An 18,388-nucleotide genomic window follows, 5' to 3' on the forward strand; every position below is an offset into this window, starting at 1 on the left:
GGAATCGGTCGCCTGGGCGCAACCGAGTTGCCTGTGCCAGGCAGGTTCTCAGGATCCCAACCAAACATACCACAGGCAACCTCCAGGCAGTTTATTGCTCAGGCAAAATCATCTCAGGGTCTCAACCAAACAAGCCCTAAGAGCGAGGACCGTGGTCTGCAAATTTCTATTGAAAATTTTGAATTCTATCAAATTTTAAGAAAAATAGCACAACCCCCACCCCTAAAAAAACGCCACCCCCGAGTATATCTTGGCTCCATCCGAGGTGCTCCGGGGGAGGAAGGTAACGAAAAGCTACATGAATGGAAAATGAGGAGATCCAAGAGAAGAGATCGATCATAGTCTCACAGCCCGGTATATGATGAGTTGATGTAGATAGGGAAGAACGAGTTGAAAAATTGTAGGCTTGTAGGAGGAAGGGCTAATTAGTGTTCAATTAAAAGTTTGTTTTTAATAGTTTAAACATGTCAATTCAAAAAAGGATAACATGACATTAGCATATCAGAGCCATCATCGAGTTGTAGCCTATGTCGTGTCTTGCCTCCGTGATCAAGCAGCTCCATTGCCAACATGGTTTGGCTACCTTTGTTCTAATCTATCATGTCTTACAAAAGATCTTAATGAACTTGTAATTTTTCAGAATTCAAACTTCATTAGCGACACTTTAGATTCGAGTTAAAATTTAATTACTTCGTTGAATTTCACATTTTACGCATTTGAGAAGTGATCCTTTTCCATGTGTGAAGCCAAAGATCGTAATTTCCATGCAACTTGAAATGTACAAACCATAATTACTATCAGCGGGCCAAAATCACATCATCTATCCAACATGAAGCCAAATATTTATAAATTTTGGCTGATATCAAAAGAAATGAAATTTGGACTGAACGAGCAACTTGAGCGAGTGAGCGTAACTTAGCACAATGCTCGTATTGATAACTATTAATGGTAAATGAAATACCCATCGATATTAATGCATACTAATATCTTCGTCAATCTCGAGATCGATCGGCCTAATCTCTGAGAGATTTTATAGGGATAGGTCCGGGTGGGTATTTTTATTGAGTATGTATTATGTTCGAAAAACAGTGTTTGGAAGATCGAATCGCATCTATATGTATGGTGATTTAAATTGAGCTTGTGATTCAAAGAGCCAACCTCCAAAGGCCCTAGTACATTTTCAAACTACCTATAACTTAATATCAATTCTTTTCCTTAAAAGATCTACATAGGCTTTATTTCAGCTGTTTTCATGTTTAGCTGGAGATTCCCGCTGAAAGACAGAGCATCAAATATGTGGCCGTAGTAGGACCCGGGGCGAAAAAGATTTGCCAGCCCATAATCCCACACTAGAGTACACATGATAGGTTGTCTTATGGTCCCCAATGCAACTGTCTTAGTGATGACTGATGAATGAATGAGCAAATGATGAAGGAATCACACACACATTGCCCTACAAACTTTCCTGATGGAACTAAGTACAATCACAACGCCTTTATCCCTTCAATTATGCCTCGCTCTGATCCCAAATGAACCTGCTTAGAGCACTAATCAGCCGCTTGACGTAGCACATGACACATTTGACAACGACTTAAGTACTGCTCCCTCGTATCAGTCTGGAGGTCAAAAAGTTTTAATGAGGAGACACACATGACACTGCCCCAAAAATGCTCCTCAGGCCAAAATGCCCAGCACATAAAAATGATAAAAAATATCTCAAAAATTATGTGCAGTAGTCTAAGTCAATACCCTTGGATAAATAATTTTTTTAATCTTGGGCTGGCACAACTGCGCCTCCAGGTTTTGACTCCACGTCATGGCGTACGTGGCATGAGAACAGCAGTATCAGGGTTGCATTTATATTTTGTGACATTTTTTATGAAATAAAAAAAGAATAAAAAAGAGACGATGTTGTTTAGTGGCACGCACGCTTCAGTCCATCATTTGCCACCCCAGCTGGCCTGTAGCATTCTTCTAGCTCCTATTTCCGCATAGAACCCTCAGTTACCAATATTTTATATAATAAGGCACCATGTTTTATGTTTAAGCCCTTTTTTTTCAATCAAAAAGAAAAAAAGAGATAAAGAAGACACTCCATCCTTAGAAAAAGAAAAAAAAGAGTTGCATCCCTGCCAGTCTGCCACACTGAATTTTTTTTTTCCGCAGAAGAAGAACGGCCCCGAGTCTCCGTTCCTTCTTCTTTCCTCCGCTGCTTTCCTTTTCCTTTCTCCGCTCCATACGGCTGTCGGGCCTCCCTTTCCCAGCGGCGAGTCGGCGACGACAGGGCGAGCGGCCACCCTCGGGCAGGTCTTCGTCGGGCGCTTCGCCGCCGACGAGCATCGGACAGGTATGCACGCCTATTTCCTTCCCTTCCTGCTGTGCGGAATCGAACACCCAAAGCCCCTGATGTACGCTCTGTGTGTTCGGAATTTCGGATCTGACCGTGTGTTTTACCTGCTGAACTTCGATTTTTCGCAACAATTATCGAGCGTACATCAGGTACATGTGTACGCCGCTGCTTGCCGCTTGGTTGATCCAGATTTGCGCCTTGACGATGCAGAGCTGCTCGCTCACTTTAGCTTGTCCCGAAGTAGATTGGGGAAGATATTTACTTGTTTGCAATGCTTAGCGTACTGTTTTAGCAGTTAAAACAGCTCAGCTGCGAAATGCGAGCTGATGGGATAGGACTCTGGAGAAGGAACGGTTGCTGTGTTGGGTCCTGGGCCTTCTGGCAGATTAGTCATGCAGTCACTCAGCGACTAGCGCTGCATGCGAGCCTCGTAGGCCACATATTGGTACATTGATGTGCATTTCTTGATATGGTAATACATAGCATACTGCATTTTATCCGCAGTCTATGTGTTATCTGTTATAAGTAGTCACCAAGGATATGATTTCAGAGTATGCCTATTCACGGTAGCATTCATTCTATCATCTGAAGTGATTCTTCTATATGCAAACGTATAGCTGAAATAGAGCTGTAGCACAGAATTGTTAATCGTAGTTTTGCTCCTAAGTTCACCTCCGACCTTTCCTGCATGAAAAATTGAAAATATAAATTCTCGTTAGGGAAATATGTTGGTATGCCTATTTTGTTATTGGTTGCAGTTAAGATGATCATCTGATGGTGTGCCCATTTTGTTTCTTTCATATCAGTAGTAATTATATCATTTAAAGTGATACTTACTTGTAAAACCTTGATGCTCAGATGGAATTGTTACGTGTAAGTGTTATTCCACATCAGCCAAACTGTCTAATTTAGTTTTCTCAGAATGGGAGATCTTTTGTTTGTTTATTTGCTTACTATCCATGCCCTTTGATTTCTTGTTTGCAGCATCCTTTTAGATCTCCTTTGAAAGAAGAATTAGGCAAGGGCTGTTTGAAAAAAATTGAAGATGTCAGTTTCTATGAAGGACCTGGACCCAGCTTTCCGTGGCTCTGGACAAAAAGAGTATCCTTTCGAGCTTCCGTTTATTTCATTCTGTCATTATGAAATTTCATTTTTTTTGCTTTTTTTTTATCTTAATGTTGGTCCAATATCTAATCTCTTTCCTGGGGTATTGGCTAGTGATTTTGGCCGATGACGTGCGGTGTTTTGCGGGTATCGTACAAGAATATTAAGCACTGATACACTCAGTTTTGACGTGGTGATTACCATTTTTATATCACAAACGGGACCTGTAGAGGAGAAAAATGTGGTGCCTGTTTGACATAGACTTATGTAATTACTAATTTGTAATGCTATTGTGTAGATAAATGAACTTTCCTGGGATATGCCTACTTGACAAGTTCTATAAATCTAACACACAGTAGAAATCGGTGCTCATTGCCAGGACTATGCATTTTTTATAACTAAATGGCAACCAATAATCTATTTGTAAAGGTTGAGCAACTTAAGCAATTTACAGTAAAGGATGAGATCATAATAGCTAAAGTTTGTCAAGGTTAAGCTCATCAAATATTTAGGGAGCATGCACTTATTAGTCTACAACTCCATTATGCTTTTGGTCTTGGTCCATGAATGGCCACTGTTATCCTTAATACCTTGCAGCGGCTTGGAAATATGGCGTGTCGAGGATTTCAAGCCCGTTCCTGTCCCTGCATCTTCATTTGGGAAGTTTTTCATGGGCGATTCTTACATTATCTTGAAGGTACCAAAGTGCACGATCTTTAGGTGCATTACTTCCTCCCCTCTAATATTTTCCTGTTATCAGTTTGCTTTCCTTCTATGCCCAATCATGACTTTTTTACTGGTCATGCACTTACTTTATGTATTGCTAGAATTCACATTTGTTCTCCAATCGTTATTTGTTTAGGAATCTGCCAAACATCTTGGCGGATGAACCCTTGTGTTTGTTGACTTTACAGTGCTAGGTTCATTTTTTTTAAATAATTGCTTTATCTCTTCTGGTGTTGCAGCCTTAAATCTCATCATATCCATAATAGAACTTATAATAGCTTGTGGATTTGATTGGCTTGAATGTTTTTCACAGTTGTTTCTATGGGATAAAGGTACTTTTGAAGATATAAATATTGGATGACAATTGCTGTAGAATTCTGATATTATGCACTGAGTGTTTTTGTAGAACCAATCATGTAAAACATTCTGTGGACTACAGATGAAAATGGCTGATAGAAGAATTGCATATAGACTAACAAAAGTTAACAGTACCATGGAGGTCCAGCTGAAGTACTCCTGTATTATTCAACCATTTTACATGCAAACCACTATTTTTTTAAAAATAAGTTATACTTTAGATGGAATTTAATTTTACTTGGCTTTAATTTTTTTTGACAGAGATTACATGCAGCAAGCATGTTATTGTAAAACTTCAGTTTACACTGAAGTTGAAGAATTTTCTTAATAGACATGATAGATACATATAAAAGAAGGTTTGGTTAAGTAAACTCCAGTTCACAAAACTGGGTTTATTGAGCTTACGGGCAATAAATAGTTAATTTTTTTGTAAAAAGATTATTAAGTTGGTATGGTTCCATGCTACTCTAAATTCTGTAACCCTAACTTTTTTTGGTAGCACATCACATGATTCATAAAACATAATCAACATTTAGGCTCTTTTCTTGCTGTATGCATTTGGTAGCACTGTTTTTTCTGTGACTTTGTATGCTTGGGGATTCAGATGGATTATGGGGTCAAGGATGCAAGCATTCTTTTTTCACATGTTTTCCCTTCTTACAGACAACAGCCTTGAAAAATGGTTCCCTTCGCCATGATATCCATTACTGGATTGGTAAAGATACTAGTCAGGTATATTTCTCATATCATTTGGTGATACTGTTTTGAATTTTTTTAATAATTATTTTGGAAAGGTTATTGAATCCAATTTTATCCATGGTAGGACGAAGCTGGAACTGCTGCAATTTTAACAGTAGAGCTTGATGCTGCTCTTGGCGGACGTGCTGTTCAGTACCGAGAAATACAAGGCAATGAAACAGAGAAATTCCTATCCTATTTTAGACCATGCATCATGCCACAGCCAGGAGGAGTGGCATCTGGATTCAAGCATGTTGAGGTCAACGCCCAGGATCATGAGACCCGCTTATATGTCTGCCAAGGAAAGCATGTTGTTCACGTTAAAGAGGCAAGTTATCTGTGTGGCTGTCTTCTTTATTCAAACATAGCTATTCTTGTCTTAATTAATAAGACTTGCCACTCTACAACCAGGTTCCTTTTGCTCGATCGTCCCTTAATCATGATGACATATTTATTCTGGATACGAAGTCCAAAATTTTCCAGTTCAATGGCTCAAACTCATCCATCCAAGAGCGAGCAAAAGCTCTTGAGGTTGTACAGTACATCAAAGATACATTTCACGAGGGGAAGTGTGAAATTGCATCTGTTGGTGAGCATTTATTCACCTCTTGTGGTATTGGGAATTAAAGTATCTAGATATGACTGTTTGCATTTTTCTTAGAGGATGGTAGAATGATGGCTGATGCGGAAGCTGGTGAATTCTGGGGTTTTTTCGGTGGCTTTGCCCCTCTTCCAAGGAGGGCACCTGCAGAAGGCAATGAGAAACACGAGGAAACTGCCTTCAAATTGCTATGGTAGTTGACTGAGGTTTTATTCCATATATGGAAGCTCCTGCTGTTTGATTGCCAACTAAACAAATCATTTAGTTTATAAAGTGTTTACTTTTCAGTTTTGACCAAGGAAAACCGGAGCCTGTCAACTACGAATCCTTGGCACATGAATTACTTGAGACAAACAAGTGTTACTTCTTAGACTGTGGTGCTGAATTGTATGTTTGGATGGGCAGAACTACATCGCTGCAGGAGAGAAAGGGTGCTAGTGAAGCTGCTGAGGTAATATTTGTTCAGCTAGTTCGTTATGTTGTTTCATTGTATGCTTACAAACATCAGGTTCAGGTTACACTATTTGAAAATGCCGAGGAGTCATGCTGACACTTCCTGATGCGCTCGTTGATTTTTTTAACATGGCATAGGGTTCCTTCAGTTTATTAAACTGCTTATTAGATCTATGATTCCTCTATCCTTTAGAGGCTTGGTTACTTATTCATGCTGATAAGAAATATTTGAAGAGATGTTACATTGTTTTATCTTTCTGACATATATTAAAAATGAATTGTGTGTTGAATTATATGTTCTTTTATGTTCACTATTTATTTGCTTAATTGCCTGTGTAGAAATTGCTCTCTGATTCAAACCGAACAAAAACACATATCATCAAAGTGATCGAAGGATTTGAGACTGTTACATTCAAATCAAAATTTAAAGAGTGGCCGCAGACACCTGATTTGAAGTTGTCATCTGAGGATGGAAGAGGCAAAGTTGCAGGTTATTATTTACAAATTTACCAGCTTCAGTTTTCATCTTTTTTAATTTATGAAATGTTTTCCACCCTTCACAATTTGATCAACTATGTTCTTTATGAAGCTCTTCTCAAACGCCAGGGCTTAAATGTTAAAGGTTTGATGAAAGCTGCTCCTGCAAAAGAAGAACCTCAGTCCTATATTGATTGCACTGGCAACCTGCAGGTATTTCTGCACTTTTTATATGAGCTTCATCTTTTGTATCTCATCATTTTTGGGTTTTACCGTTCTCAATGTTGGATTTGCAAACATTCTCGTAGTAGTTGTCTTCCATTTTTATGCTTAAAAACAATTGTGGGCCAGCATTGTTGCAAATAATGGTTTGGAAAGCACATGCAAGCCAGCTAGCTAGGAATTCACTTTGAGAACGGAAGTTGGTGCATACCTCAATACACAAGGCTAAATGGTCAATGCGTTCTTATGCTGCATATGATCCACTTCATTTTTATCTTCCATATGCATATTAATAGTCTTCTGACTTATGCTTTTTCCCCCTCTATATTTGATAGGTGTGGCGTGTAAATGATAAGGACAAGGCACTTCTCTCATCTTCTGACCAATCCAAATTTTACACTGGTGATTGCCACATATTTCAGTATACATATCCTGGAGATGATAAGGAGGAATGCCTTATTGGAACTTGGTTTGGGAAAAAGAGTGTTGAGGTAATAGAGTTTGGAGAAAATCAATTTTGGCTGCGAATTTTTTAAAGTCAGCTGATGCTTGTATCAATATCTCTTGACTTTCTAGCCCATAGTTGCTTGGTTTTAGTTGAAGTTCATCATAAGAACTCAAAAGGTTTGAAGTACCAGCTGACAGCTATTTCATGTTCTTGCTTTGCGAACTAAAATAAAAGGTTATCTATGTTGTTTGTGCATAGTAGTGAGATTCTGAATAACCTTATGCTCGTTGATTATGTAGTGTTCAGTTATACTTGTTAAATCCACTTCAATATTAAAGGATCTCAATTCTTATCCAGGAGGATAGAGTAACGGCAGTTTCACTTGCAAGCAAGATGGTTGAATCCACCAAGTTTCAGGCTGTCCAGGTAACTCAGCATTTTTTTTTGGGAATTTTAAACTTGATAAGAACCCTTGTGTCATCTCTAATGTATCTTTGCTTTTCATTCAGGCGCGCCTGTATGAGGGGAAAGAACCGATCCAATTCTTTGTGATATTTCAAAGCTTGCAAGTGTTTAAGGTTTACATGCATTAAATGGCCTTCAGTTGTATTGGTATTACTAGTTTGGGTTTCACACAGCAGTAGTTTTACCATCCCAATTTCCATTGTAGGGTGGTCTTAGCTCTGGATACAAGAAATTTATTGCTGAAAATGGTATTGATGATAGTTATTCTGAAGAGGGGCTTGCGCTCTTCCGAGTTCAAGGTTCAGGACCAGAAAACATGCAAGCAATTCAAGTTGAACCTGTAAGTAACAGTGCATTTTTATAAGGTATATATGACCGCAGTTAATATTATAACATCTTCCTTACCAGTCATATACTATCTCCATTCTTAGGTGGCCTCATCATTGAATTCATCCTACTGTTACATTCTACATGATGGAAACACTGTGTTCACTTGGGCTGGAAATCTGACCACTGCATTGGATCAAGAGTTAATGGAGAGGCAGCTTGATGTTATTAAGGTGTGGAACTATCATCCTTTTGAGCTATTTAATAAATCTGATTGTAGAGGTGTAACTATTCAACCTTTCTAACTTTTTGTGTAAATTTAATCATATTTTTGATTACTTACATTTGATCGTTGATCTTGATTCTGCACAAAATTTGTGCTGTGAAATCTGAGCCTGTTACGTGTCTTATTTGTCCTTAGTCAAATTAAAGAAGTTGTCATGGTTTTAAATTGGCTGGGTTAAATATTAATATGGGACGTGGACTAATTCAGTAAAATGTAATTGGCATCAGTAGTCAGTCAAATCCCAGCTCCACTGGGAAATATTAGGAACTGATAGCTGTGTTGGTTTCTGGGCACTTTTCTTGTATTCCATCAGGAATATTCAGGAAGACATAAGCTGAAATTCCATTGCTCATACTCACAAGTCATTATGAGAAATTTTTTATTGAGTACTTGGGTAGCTTTGTTATAGTTTATTATGCCTTTTTTGGCTTAAGTTTTTCTTCCATGCCTTTCTACATTGTACAGCCAAATACGCAGTCAAGGTCGCAAAAGGAAGGGTCAGAAACAGACCAATTTTGGAGCTTACTGGGAGGCAAATCCGAGTATTCAAGCCAAAAAATGGTGCGAGAACTTGAAAGTGATCCCCATCTTTTCTCATGCATACTGTTGAAAGGTAATCAAGAATGTAGATTCATATTTTCCTTAGGAAGTTATCCACGTTAGTGGTTTAAATACATACTGATCTCTTTCTGTTGTTCTCTTTATTGTGCCTAACCTGTTGGGGTCCATAAAGGCAATCTGAAGGTTAGCACAGTAAAACTGGAATTTAGCCATACAATTCCTGTTTTTACATTTAAAATTTATATTTGAAATCTATTGCGCAGGTCAAGGAAATACACCACTTTACTCAAGATGATCTAATGACAGAAGATGTTTTCATTCTGGACTGTCACACGAGCATATTTGTTTGGGTTGGTCAACAGGTGGATGTTAAAGTGAGGTTACAAGCTCTGGATGTTGGGGAGGTAATAATTTTTATCTCTATGCAGCAGCTTTAGAAGCCATATAATTTTTTCTTCTCTCATTATCATTCTCACCTATTGCTTGACGTCTTTACCAGAAATTTGTTGTGCTGGATTCCCTTATGGAAAAGCTTTCCCGTGAAACACCAATTTTCACTGTTACGGAAGGGAGTGAACCTCCCTTTTTCACTAGGTTCTTCACCTGGGACTCAGCGAAATCCCTGGTAAGTAGATTAGGCATATGTTTGACCTCTGCAATTGTTTATTCTTGAATATATGAGCAGTTTGTGGTCTATACAGTAAGAGAACAGCATGACCAATCCCTTGTTTAGTATTTAATCTCTTTTGTTTTTAGATGCATGGCAATTCATACCAGAGGAAGCTTGCCATAGTAAAAGGTGGAGGTGCTCCAGCATTGGATGTAAGATGCCCGAAACCTAATAATTTCATATTAGTTCTCCATTCTAATATGTCTGTTAACTGCATTTCTTGCAAACATTTCTCTACAACACAACAGTATTTCTTTTTCTTGTGTGATATCCTGTTCTTCATGTTCTTTGATGCACATGCCTGTGTTTCTTTAGTTGTGTATGAAAGTTTTACCGTCCATTGTTGCTTCTCATGTTAATCAACACCAAACTATTTGATCAGAATAGCCTGTCATTTCTTTGGCCATGTATGTTTTACAATGCGACATATATTTCTGCAGTGCCAACCCTTTTTGCATGTTTGCAGCTTCCCTTGTTTCCCGGTAGCTATATGACTGATCCGTATTATTGCTGAACCCTTATATTTACATAAATGATAGAACTCGTGCTGATTCTCATGCGTTATCAGAAACCGAAACGACGAACACCCGTGTATTCAGGAAGGAGTACTGCACAAGATAAATCTCAGCGCTCCAGAAGCATGTCCTTTAGCCCTGAGCGTGTCCGTGTTAGGGGAAGGTCTCCAGCATTCACTGCATTGGCTGCTAACTTTGAAAGTTCAAGCAACAGAAATCTTTCCACTCCTCCACCAGTAGTTAAGAAACTTTACCCGAAATCTCTTACGCCTGATTCGTCAAATACTTCTTCCAAGTCATCTCCAATTGCGGCTCTGGCTGGTTCTTTGGATCGCCCTACTCAAAGCCCCACACCAGAATCTGTGAAAGGTATGTGGTATAACTACTCAAAAATTCTGCTTGAAGATAGAAAAATAAAATAAACGTTGCTTGTTCTCTGAAAATTCTGTGCAATTTAAGATGGCTCTGAGTCAGAGAGGGCAAAACAAGAGGAAGATGCTAAAGATGGCGCTGCTACCATGACCAGTAGAGTTGAATCTCTGACCATAAATGAAGATGTAAAAGAAAATGAGCCAGAAGATGACGAGGGCCTTCCAATATACCCATATGATTGTCTGAAGACCACAGCTGCTGATCCTGTTACTGAAATTGATGTCACGAGGAGAGAGGTGATTGTCTGACCTCACAATATTCTCTTGTTCTCAAAAGAAGGTAACGATCGCATTATTTTTAATTTGATGCAGACATACTTATCTTCGGCTGAATTCAAAGAGAAGTTTGGGATGACAAAAGAGGCATTCAGCAAGCTTCCAAAGTGGAAGCAGAACAGGCTAAAGATCGCTCTTCAACTTTTTTAGCCTGGTTGTCAAAGCTTCAAATAGCTCATTTAATCGGCGGGTCAAATAGCCGTTTGGTGAAAGGAATTCTGTTCTATGCCTCAATAGCCTTTCGCCACTGTCATAGTTTGCAGAATGCAATCACCATCCGCAACGACACATCAGTTTTCACATTGTCCTGGATCGGTCCCTTTTTCCTAGCTTGAGTTTGTTTTGCTAGGCTTCTTCTATTCCTTAAATTCATAGTTGTGGTTTTACTTTTTTTTTTCCTTCTGTCAAGTGCCCTCCATTGATTCAAGGGTCACACAGGTTTGATTCCGAGGCTTGCATTTTTTGTTTCAACTCTGTCTTCCTGTGTTCTTTTTCGGTTTTGAGATGAGTTGCAGTTTGAGGGAGCAAGAAGTGTGTACAGCAGAGTGCCGGCACTGTAAAATGACAACACCGTTACCTTTGATCAATAGAATTGATTTTCGTGTGTAAATTATATTATATTATATTTTATAGAGCATGCTGGATATCTCAGACATATACTTAATGGAAGTTCCTTATATTTTGCTCTGTGGTGACCTAGTGCTAACATGCTCCAGCTGTTTCTGGGTCATTTTGTCAGAACTCGATATTTTTGGGTGATTTGGATCGACCACCACTTAGTCAAAAAACAAGTTGCAAAAACTATATAGTGCTATTTTAACGGGCAAAACTTGCACAATAGGCTTTTGATGAAAACATAACCTTAGGAACTTTGCTGCAAAGCATGTTTATCTGTCGACACGATAACCGCAATCAAAATAAACTCGTATTCCTCGAACGGAACTTTGCTGGAAAGCACGTTTATGTGTCGACACGATAAGCACAATCAGAGTAGCTCTTTTTTCTCTAATACGCAGGAGAGTTATGCATCCAAGATCTGAGCTATCAACAGGAAAGATGAAACAGTTTGAACACCTGGTGCGAGCACACGTGCTCATCCAACAACTGAGCTTACACGAAGTTGAAGTGTGGAACAACCTAGCTTCCAAAGTGAACTCAGTGGCAACATGTTGCGAGATGCGAGGGCAGCATGGGTTCACTGGAACCGATTCTATCTTTTGGTCACGAAAAAGACAGCGAATTTCCGTGTAAAAAGGACGACCAGAGAAGAAAAATGCGCCTTGTTCTAAAAAAACGAAAGAAAAATGCGCCTGGGCTGTACGTGCAGTTCCACCAACAAAGTGAGCCCAATGCCGGCCCACGAATTACCAACCCGAAGCGAGAGCACACGAACAGCACGGGGCTACGGGAGCACACGGATCGCGGTCCGTGGCAATCCTACAGAAGGCATCTCCACCGTCCAATCCAACCAAATCCAACGGCTTCAGTAAACCCAGTTCCTCCCCCGTCCCCCAGGAGCAATCCCACCAAATTTTCGCCCAAAATCCCCGAAAATTTCAAGACCCCGCGCGGCCGCGCGCCAAATCTCCAAATCCCACCGCTACTTAAATCCACCGAAACCCCCCCGCCGGATCCTCACACCACCACACCAAATCCCCAGATCACCGTCGCCTCCGGCCTCTTCCACCCCAATCACCCGGCGATGGCCCGCACGAAGCAGACGGCGCGCAAGTCCACCGGCGGGAAGGCCCCGCGGAAGCAGCTGGCGACGAAGGCGGCGCGGAAGTCGGCCCCGGCGACGGGCGGCGTGAAGAAGCCCCACCGCTTCCGCCCGGGCACCGTCGCGCTCCGTGAGATCCGCAAGTACCAGAAGAGCACGGAGCTGCTGATCCGGAAGCTCCCCTTCCAGCGGCTGGTGCGGGAGATCGCGCAGGACTTCAAGACCGATCTCCGGTTCCAGTCCTCGGCCGTCGCCGCGCTGCAGGAGGCCGCGGAGGCCTACCTCGTGGGGCTCTTCGAGGACACCAACCTCTGCGCCATCCACGCCAAGCGCGTCACCATCATGCCCAAGGACATCCAGCTCGCGCGCCGCATCCGCGGGGAGCGCGCCTAGGCGCCGGATCTTCGATGAGATTATCTAGTCGCTAGCTAGTACTAGTTGTGGAAGGAACGGTGTAGTTTGTCAGTGGGAAGAATGATGTAATTTGCATCCAGTGCCTGTCGACTGCTGTTATAATCTCTGGTTGCTATGAATGGAAATCGTCCATGTTTCATGCTAGATTTCTGTTCATCGTTATCATTCTTCTGATTTGGGTGTTTGTTTTGTTTGGTTCGATAGATTTCAGGTACCTGTTTATTTTCTCATTCCATTGCTGGGACATGGTTTGCATGGAGGATCGTACGTCCATCATGATTTTTGTGCTTTTTTTTTTGAAAGCATGATTTTTGTGCTCTTGAGTCTTGACAGTGTGGTGCTCTTGATTCTGGATCTGGCGTGCGCAGACTCGTCCCATAAACGAGCGCTCTTGAAGTGGGCTTACGAATATTTGTTCTTGGGCTTTATGTTCGTGTTCTACTCTTATTGGGCCCGATAGAGATATGGGTCATTTTTGCAAGACGGCCCACTATACTGATGACGATAAGTCCCCAAGACCCCAACTCATCACGCAGTCCATTTTGACCAGTAAAAAAGGGGAATGACTACTCAAACATTCCAGTGTTTTTTGTTGGTGCGCCAGTCAATTTTTTTAGGCGATTCAGAACGTGCCACGTAGTAGTGTTAGGGGCCTAGGAAACGGTTGGTGGTGATAGCAAAAGCAGTCGAAAAATGATGTGCCGGTCTAGAACAAAAATTGACTGTAAAAAAGAAGCTGCAACAATCGAAAAACACGGAAGACAACAGCTGATACAGGTACAGACACGTAGGAGTATTGCAAAACCCGAAGGGGCACCGTCTTGCGGGCACGGAAAACAAAAAAGAAAAGAAAACTCTACTTTCGTGTTTCGTTTTTGTTTTGTATTTAGGTTAGGATAATATGGTTAACCCGCGACACCATCTCCATTGCCTCCGTCTCCGTCGGTGACAAGTGAGCAATGGTGTCATCTCTGAAATGCAAAGATCATCCAACGCGATGGCGTTCCTGACGTCGTCATTGGCGATCATAGTCCTGCTGATTGCTGATGAACGAGGCGTTCTACGGGCCTATTGGTTTGATGCCAAAATTTTGGCATGCCAAAGTTTCGGCAAGCCAAAAGTTGAGAAAAAAAACTTGCCAACATTTTGGTAGGATGAATGGGAGACATGGTAGCCAAATAGTGGCTAAAATATTGGCATGCCAATATTTTGGCATCAAACCAATCAAGCCTTCGGAGTCCAAGCTGGTGGCGATGGAGATCATCGTCGTCCTCGACCTGGTGGGGCTCATGGGAGCTTATTACCTGTTACCTGGCCGGCTGCACGCGCTCGGTGCTCATGTCCGTATACACCTTCGGGTTCGCCGCGGTCGTGGCCGTCTTCGTCTACACGGCGCCGTTCGTGCCCAAGCTGCGGGGCCTCGCCGCCGCCGTCCCGTGGGCGGCGCGCGGTGGTGGCACGCCGGCACAGCCCGTGCAGTGTACCATATCCTTGACGACGATGAGGCAGGGCGCACCGGCCGCCGGACGACGTAGGAACGGAGCAATCAGTGACCGCGTGAGTGGGATGTTCATTAACTTCCTTGTAAGATCCGTCGAGCAAATTGTATGGATTCCTCGGAGACCAGCCAATTCCGTATTACGGTTTTTGAGAGCTGGATTCCATCTTGGGGGCATGCCAGATTCCATGATGCTAGAGTAGGTTGCATCGACAACTCGACATGTACTACCCTTCCACGGTTGATCAACCAGCTTCATCAACTGTACGAGAACACTTCTCAGTTGCACACAGTGTGCAAAGCTGCACGGCACGAGCGGGCTGCAAGCACTGTAGCTAGCATAATCACCAATCCCAAACAATCATCACAGGTAGCTCGACTGCTCCAGCTGATCACGCTTGCCTGATCCGACCAACCAAACAAACAACCATGCCCAAGCAGGAGGAAACCTCGCCTCCGTCTCCGGACGTCGGGGAGGTCGTGGATGGCGCGCCACCGGCCGGCGGCTCCGCGCTTGCTAACAAACTGCCTCGGGACGAGGTCGACGACGACGCCGCCGACGGAGAAGTGGTTCGATGAGATGCGAGGCTGGATCATGACGCTCGCCGTGCTGGTCGCCTCGGTCACCTACAGTGCTGGGCTCAACCCGCCTGGCGGCTTCTGGGAGAACAGCGGCATAGGCCACGAGGCCGGCGCCCCCGTGCTCCAATCCATTAACCCCATCCGGTAACTATTAATTAACCAACCAAATGGATTCGAAACTAGTGGTTTGCGTTAATAATCTTCGGTAATCCTTGCGCGAAATGTTAACTAATTAGCTAGTGTTTGCAGGTACAACGTGTTCTTCTACTCCAACACGACGGCGTTCCTGACGTTGTCGGCGATCATCATCCTGCTAATGAACAGGTCCTTCTACGCCTCCAAGGCCAAGGTGGTGGCGCTGGAGATCATCGTCGTGCTCGACATGGTCGGGCTCATGGCCGCCTACTGGGCGGGCAGCACGCGCGTGGGCCATACGGACCTGTACACCTTGTGCTTATAGATGGTCAAATGGGTGGTCCGGCCCAGCCTAGCCCGAGCACGGTTTGACTCGGCCCATTTAGACCCGGCACGGTGCGGCCCAGATAATAACGATGCTGTGCCGTCCCATGGGTCGAAGCAATAGCCCAGACCCGGCACTAAGGGCAATTAGCTGTGCCGAGCTGGTCCGGTGGCTCGTCGGGCCATGAAGGCATATCGTGCCCATTCTAACCCAACTCAGCTAAAAAATCCTTCATCAAATTAAATTTTCGAAGGCAAAATTTTAGAGGTATTATACATACAAATATATATATATATATATATATTCAGAGGTAATACACATACAAACATATACAAATTACAACTAAATGTGTTTAAACGTGTCTAAGCGTACCTAAACATGCCACGTGCCTCCATCGTGCTCAAGCGGGCCGGCCGTTAATTGTGCCAAGCCGGGCTGACGCAGCAGCCAGGCCTGGCACTAAGGACGGGCTGGACCAGCCCGGGCACGGCTAAGATTGTGCTGGGCTGGGCTGGTACCGGGCCAAATTTTCGGGCCTCGTGTCTTACGGCCGTCTATACGCGTGCTCACCGCGACCGTGCTCCTCGTCGTCTACCTCGTCTACGCGGTGCAGCTCCTGCCCAAGCTACGGCGCCTCGTCGCCGACGTGCTGCGCCGCCGCCAGGACGCGGCCCCGGATGGCAGTAGGCGGCCCGAGCTGAACCACGTCGACCACGAGTCACGGGCGCCCCTGCTGGATGACGTCGGCCGGTCCATGTCGTCGGAGCTGCGCCGACGAGATAGCCGGCGGTTGGCACGAATAGCAGAAACAGAGCAGCCATCTATGGCATCTCCTTAGTTTACTTCTGGCTGCTGCCAGCTACTACTAGTTGTTGATATGATGCTCGTTTTGCTTTGGCTTCGTGTTCTAAAATTGTATGAATTTTACTACTAGTTGATGTACGATCCTTGCTCTGTCGTCTTCGTTTCTTCGACTCCGCTGGCGACTGAGCGACGGTGTCTTCCTGAAAAGATCCTCCTGATTGGTCCCTGGGCTGGCTTTTCGTTTGGACGCATCAGGCAGGGGAATATTTCCCGCACAACATCTGGTCGGGGAGATTCTAAAACGAAATGATTTCTCTTCTTTCCGCACGAGTCATGAGGAAAATACAGGATCTGCTGCTAACTAAAGTGCTAATCCTTCTACAAAGGCAGCTGGCAGGGTTTTTGTCCCGGTCGGTCCTGATCGATCTAATCAGGTTTGTCATAGATCTTCATTAGCTGGTCAGTAGGGTATGCAACTATAAAGCCGTGATGTGTGCAGATGATTCCAAAGCAGAGTTTGGTCGTGGTTGTTCGATAGCTTTGGATGACATGGAGACTTGTCGAGCATCTCCAGCGGTCCTACTTTGTCTGATCCCCGGCCGCGTCCCCACGTCGTGCTTTCGGCCGGCGAGCATCATGCCCGGCCGGCGGGCGACGGCGACCGCTTGATGGGGGGCAACACGTACGCCGACCCCGGCATGGCCGTGGCGAGTAACCAGCCGCTCGCCGCTCGCCGACGACCGAGTGCTTGGCCATGCATCCGCGTGGCCAGGTCCCGGCCGCTGTTCTTCTCGCCGTGTGCGTCCGGCCGGCCTTGTTCGCGTATCATCCCATTAAACAACGGCGTACGACCGGGGGGCCGCCGGTAGACGAGGGCGATAGCGACTGTGGAGATCACTGTCCGGTAGACGTACCGCCTCGCGTCAACTATAATAAAAGCTACTGTATCTCGGTCGCTGTCCCCGTCCGGCGTCAGGCGTCGGCGTCGCTGCCTACACTTCCAAGAGCAATGATTAATGGGTTGATGGCTTCACTCACCGCATGGCCATGGGCGTCAAAAATGTTACGATCGATTGCTTCAAGCCTTCAACGTTGAATCTTCTTCCAAACGGAAAAAGAGGAGGAGGAGGAAAGTTTAGACGTTGGATCGTCGTGGGCACTCGGCAGGGATGGAATTGAGCCGTCGCCGACGATCACTCAGGCGGCAGGCCGGCCGGCAGCTAACGACGACGACGTCGCGCGAGCATGAAGATGGATGACTCCGACGTGGAGCATGTGGTGCCACTGCCAACGTGTCGCCTTTCCGTCTGTCCCTTCTTCCGCTAGCTTTATGCCGAGGGACACGGTCCCCGGTGCAATCGCCTAGGCACGCCGGTAGTGTTCACACGCCGATCTGTGTTGTTGTCTGGCATCGGCAATACGGCTTTTACAGTGACGCTTCTCTTTGGCCTCTGGATGCGTTTCTGCTTGGATTCATGCATGGGATCTATGCCCCCAACCGGTTTCCCGGATAAAGTAGTTCCGAATCTGACCCCCTGCGAGCCGACGCCCGTTGCTGTAACGCCTACTGGAAAACAGTACGCGCCCCCATGCACGATTCGCAGGAAGCAAAAAGGACATACCTCTGCTGCTAATCGCGTGGTTGCAGCAGGTTCTTCCGACGATCCGCATCCAATCAGGTTATCGTAGACTTGCTTCTGAGGATGCGGATTGTCTTAGGGGGTGTTTGATTCCACCTTGCTAAACTTTAGTTGCTAACAGCTTTTAGCTGCTAAACTGCCAAACACCCTTGCTAAAACTTGCTAAAGTTTAGCACTTTAGCAAGTTTTTAGTTGCTAAAACTTGCTAAAAGGTGGGCTGGACAACCTATACCTTTCATTTATTGCTTGTCTCCCCCCTCCTG

The 18,388-nt window shown here is 44.1% G+C and overlaps 2 protein-coding genes across 2 annotated transcripts; both read left to right on the top strand.

The window, feature by feature from the left end:
- The first annotated feature begins 2,131 nt into the window (after positions 1-2,131).
- Positions 2,132-11,617, top strand: LOC117852238 (villin-5). Its single transcript, XM_034734244.2, has 23 exons — positions 2,132-2,347; positions 3,335-3,451; positions 4,052-4,151; positions 5,201-5,269; positions 5,361-5,603; positions 5,687-5,864; positions 5,937-6,069; positions 6,165-6,327; positions 6,669-6,819; positions 6,919-7,019; positions 7,364-7,519; positions 7,834-7,902; positions 7,986-8,054; positions 8,147-8,281; positions 8,373-8,501; positions 9,020-9,167; positions 9,288-9,298; positions 9,379-9,519; positions 9,615-9,740; positions 9,872-9,937; positions 10,354-10,669; positions 10,760-10,968; positions 11,044-11,617. The coding sequence occupies exons 2-23, from the start codon at positions 3,396-3,398 to the stop codon at positions 11,155-11,157; spliced, it is 2,883 nt and encodes a 960-aa protein (XP_034590135.1). The 5' UTR covers positions 2,132-2,347; positions 3,335-3,395; the 3' UTR covers positions 11,158-11,617.
- An 868-nt stretch (positions 11,618-12,485) lies between these two features.
- LOC117852239 (histone H3.2) lies at positions 12,486-13,285 on the top strand. The gene has a single exon (XM_034734245.2). It carries the CDS (start codon positions 12,710-12,712, stop codon positions 13,118-13,120), a length of 411 nt encoding a protein of 136 aa, XP_034590136.1. The 5' UTR covers positions 12,486-12,709; the 3' UTR covers positions 13,121-13,285.
- Positions 13,286-18,388: the final 5,103 nt, after the last annotated feature.

This window comes from Setaria viridis, chromosome 4, assembly GCF_005286985.2.
Source record: "Setaria viridis chromosome 4, Setaria_viridis_v4.0, whole genome shotgun sequence".
Taxonomy (NCBI): domain Eukaryota; kingdom Viridiplantae; phylum Streptophyta; class Magnoliopsida; order Poales; family Poaceae; genus Setaria; species Setaria viridis.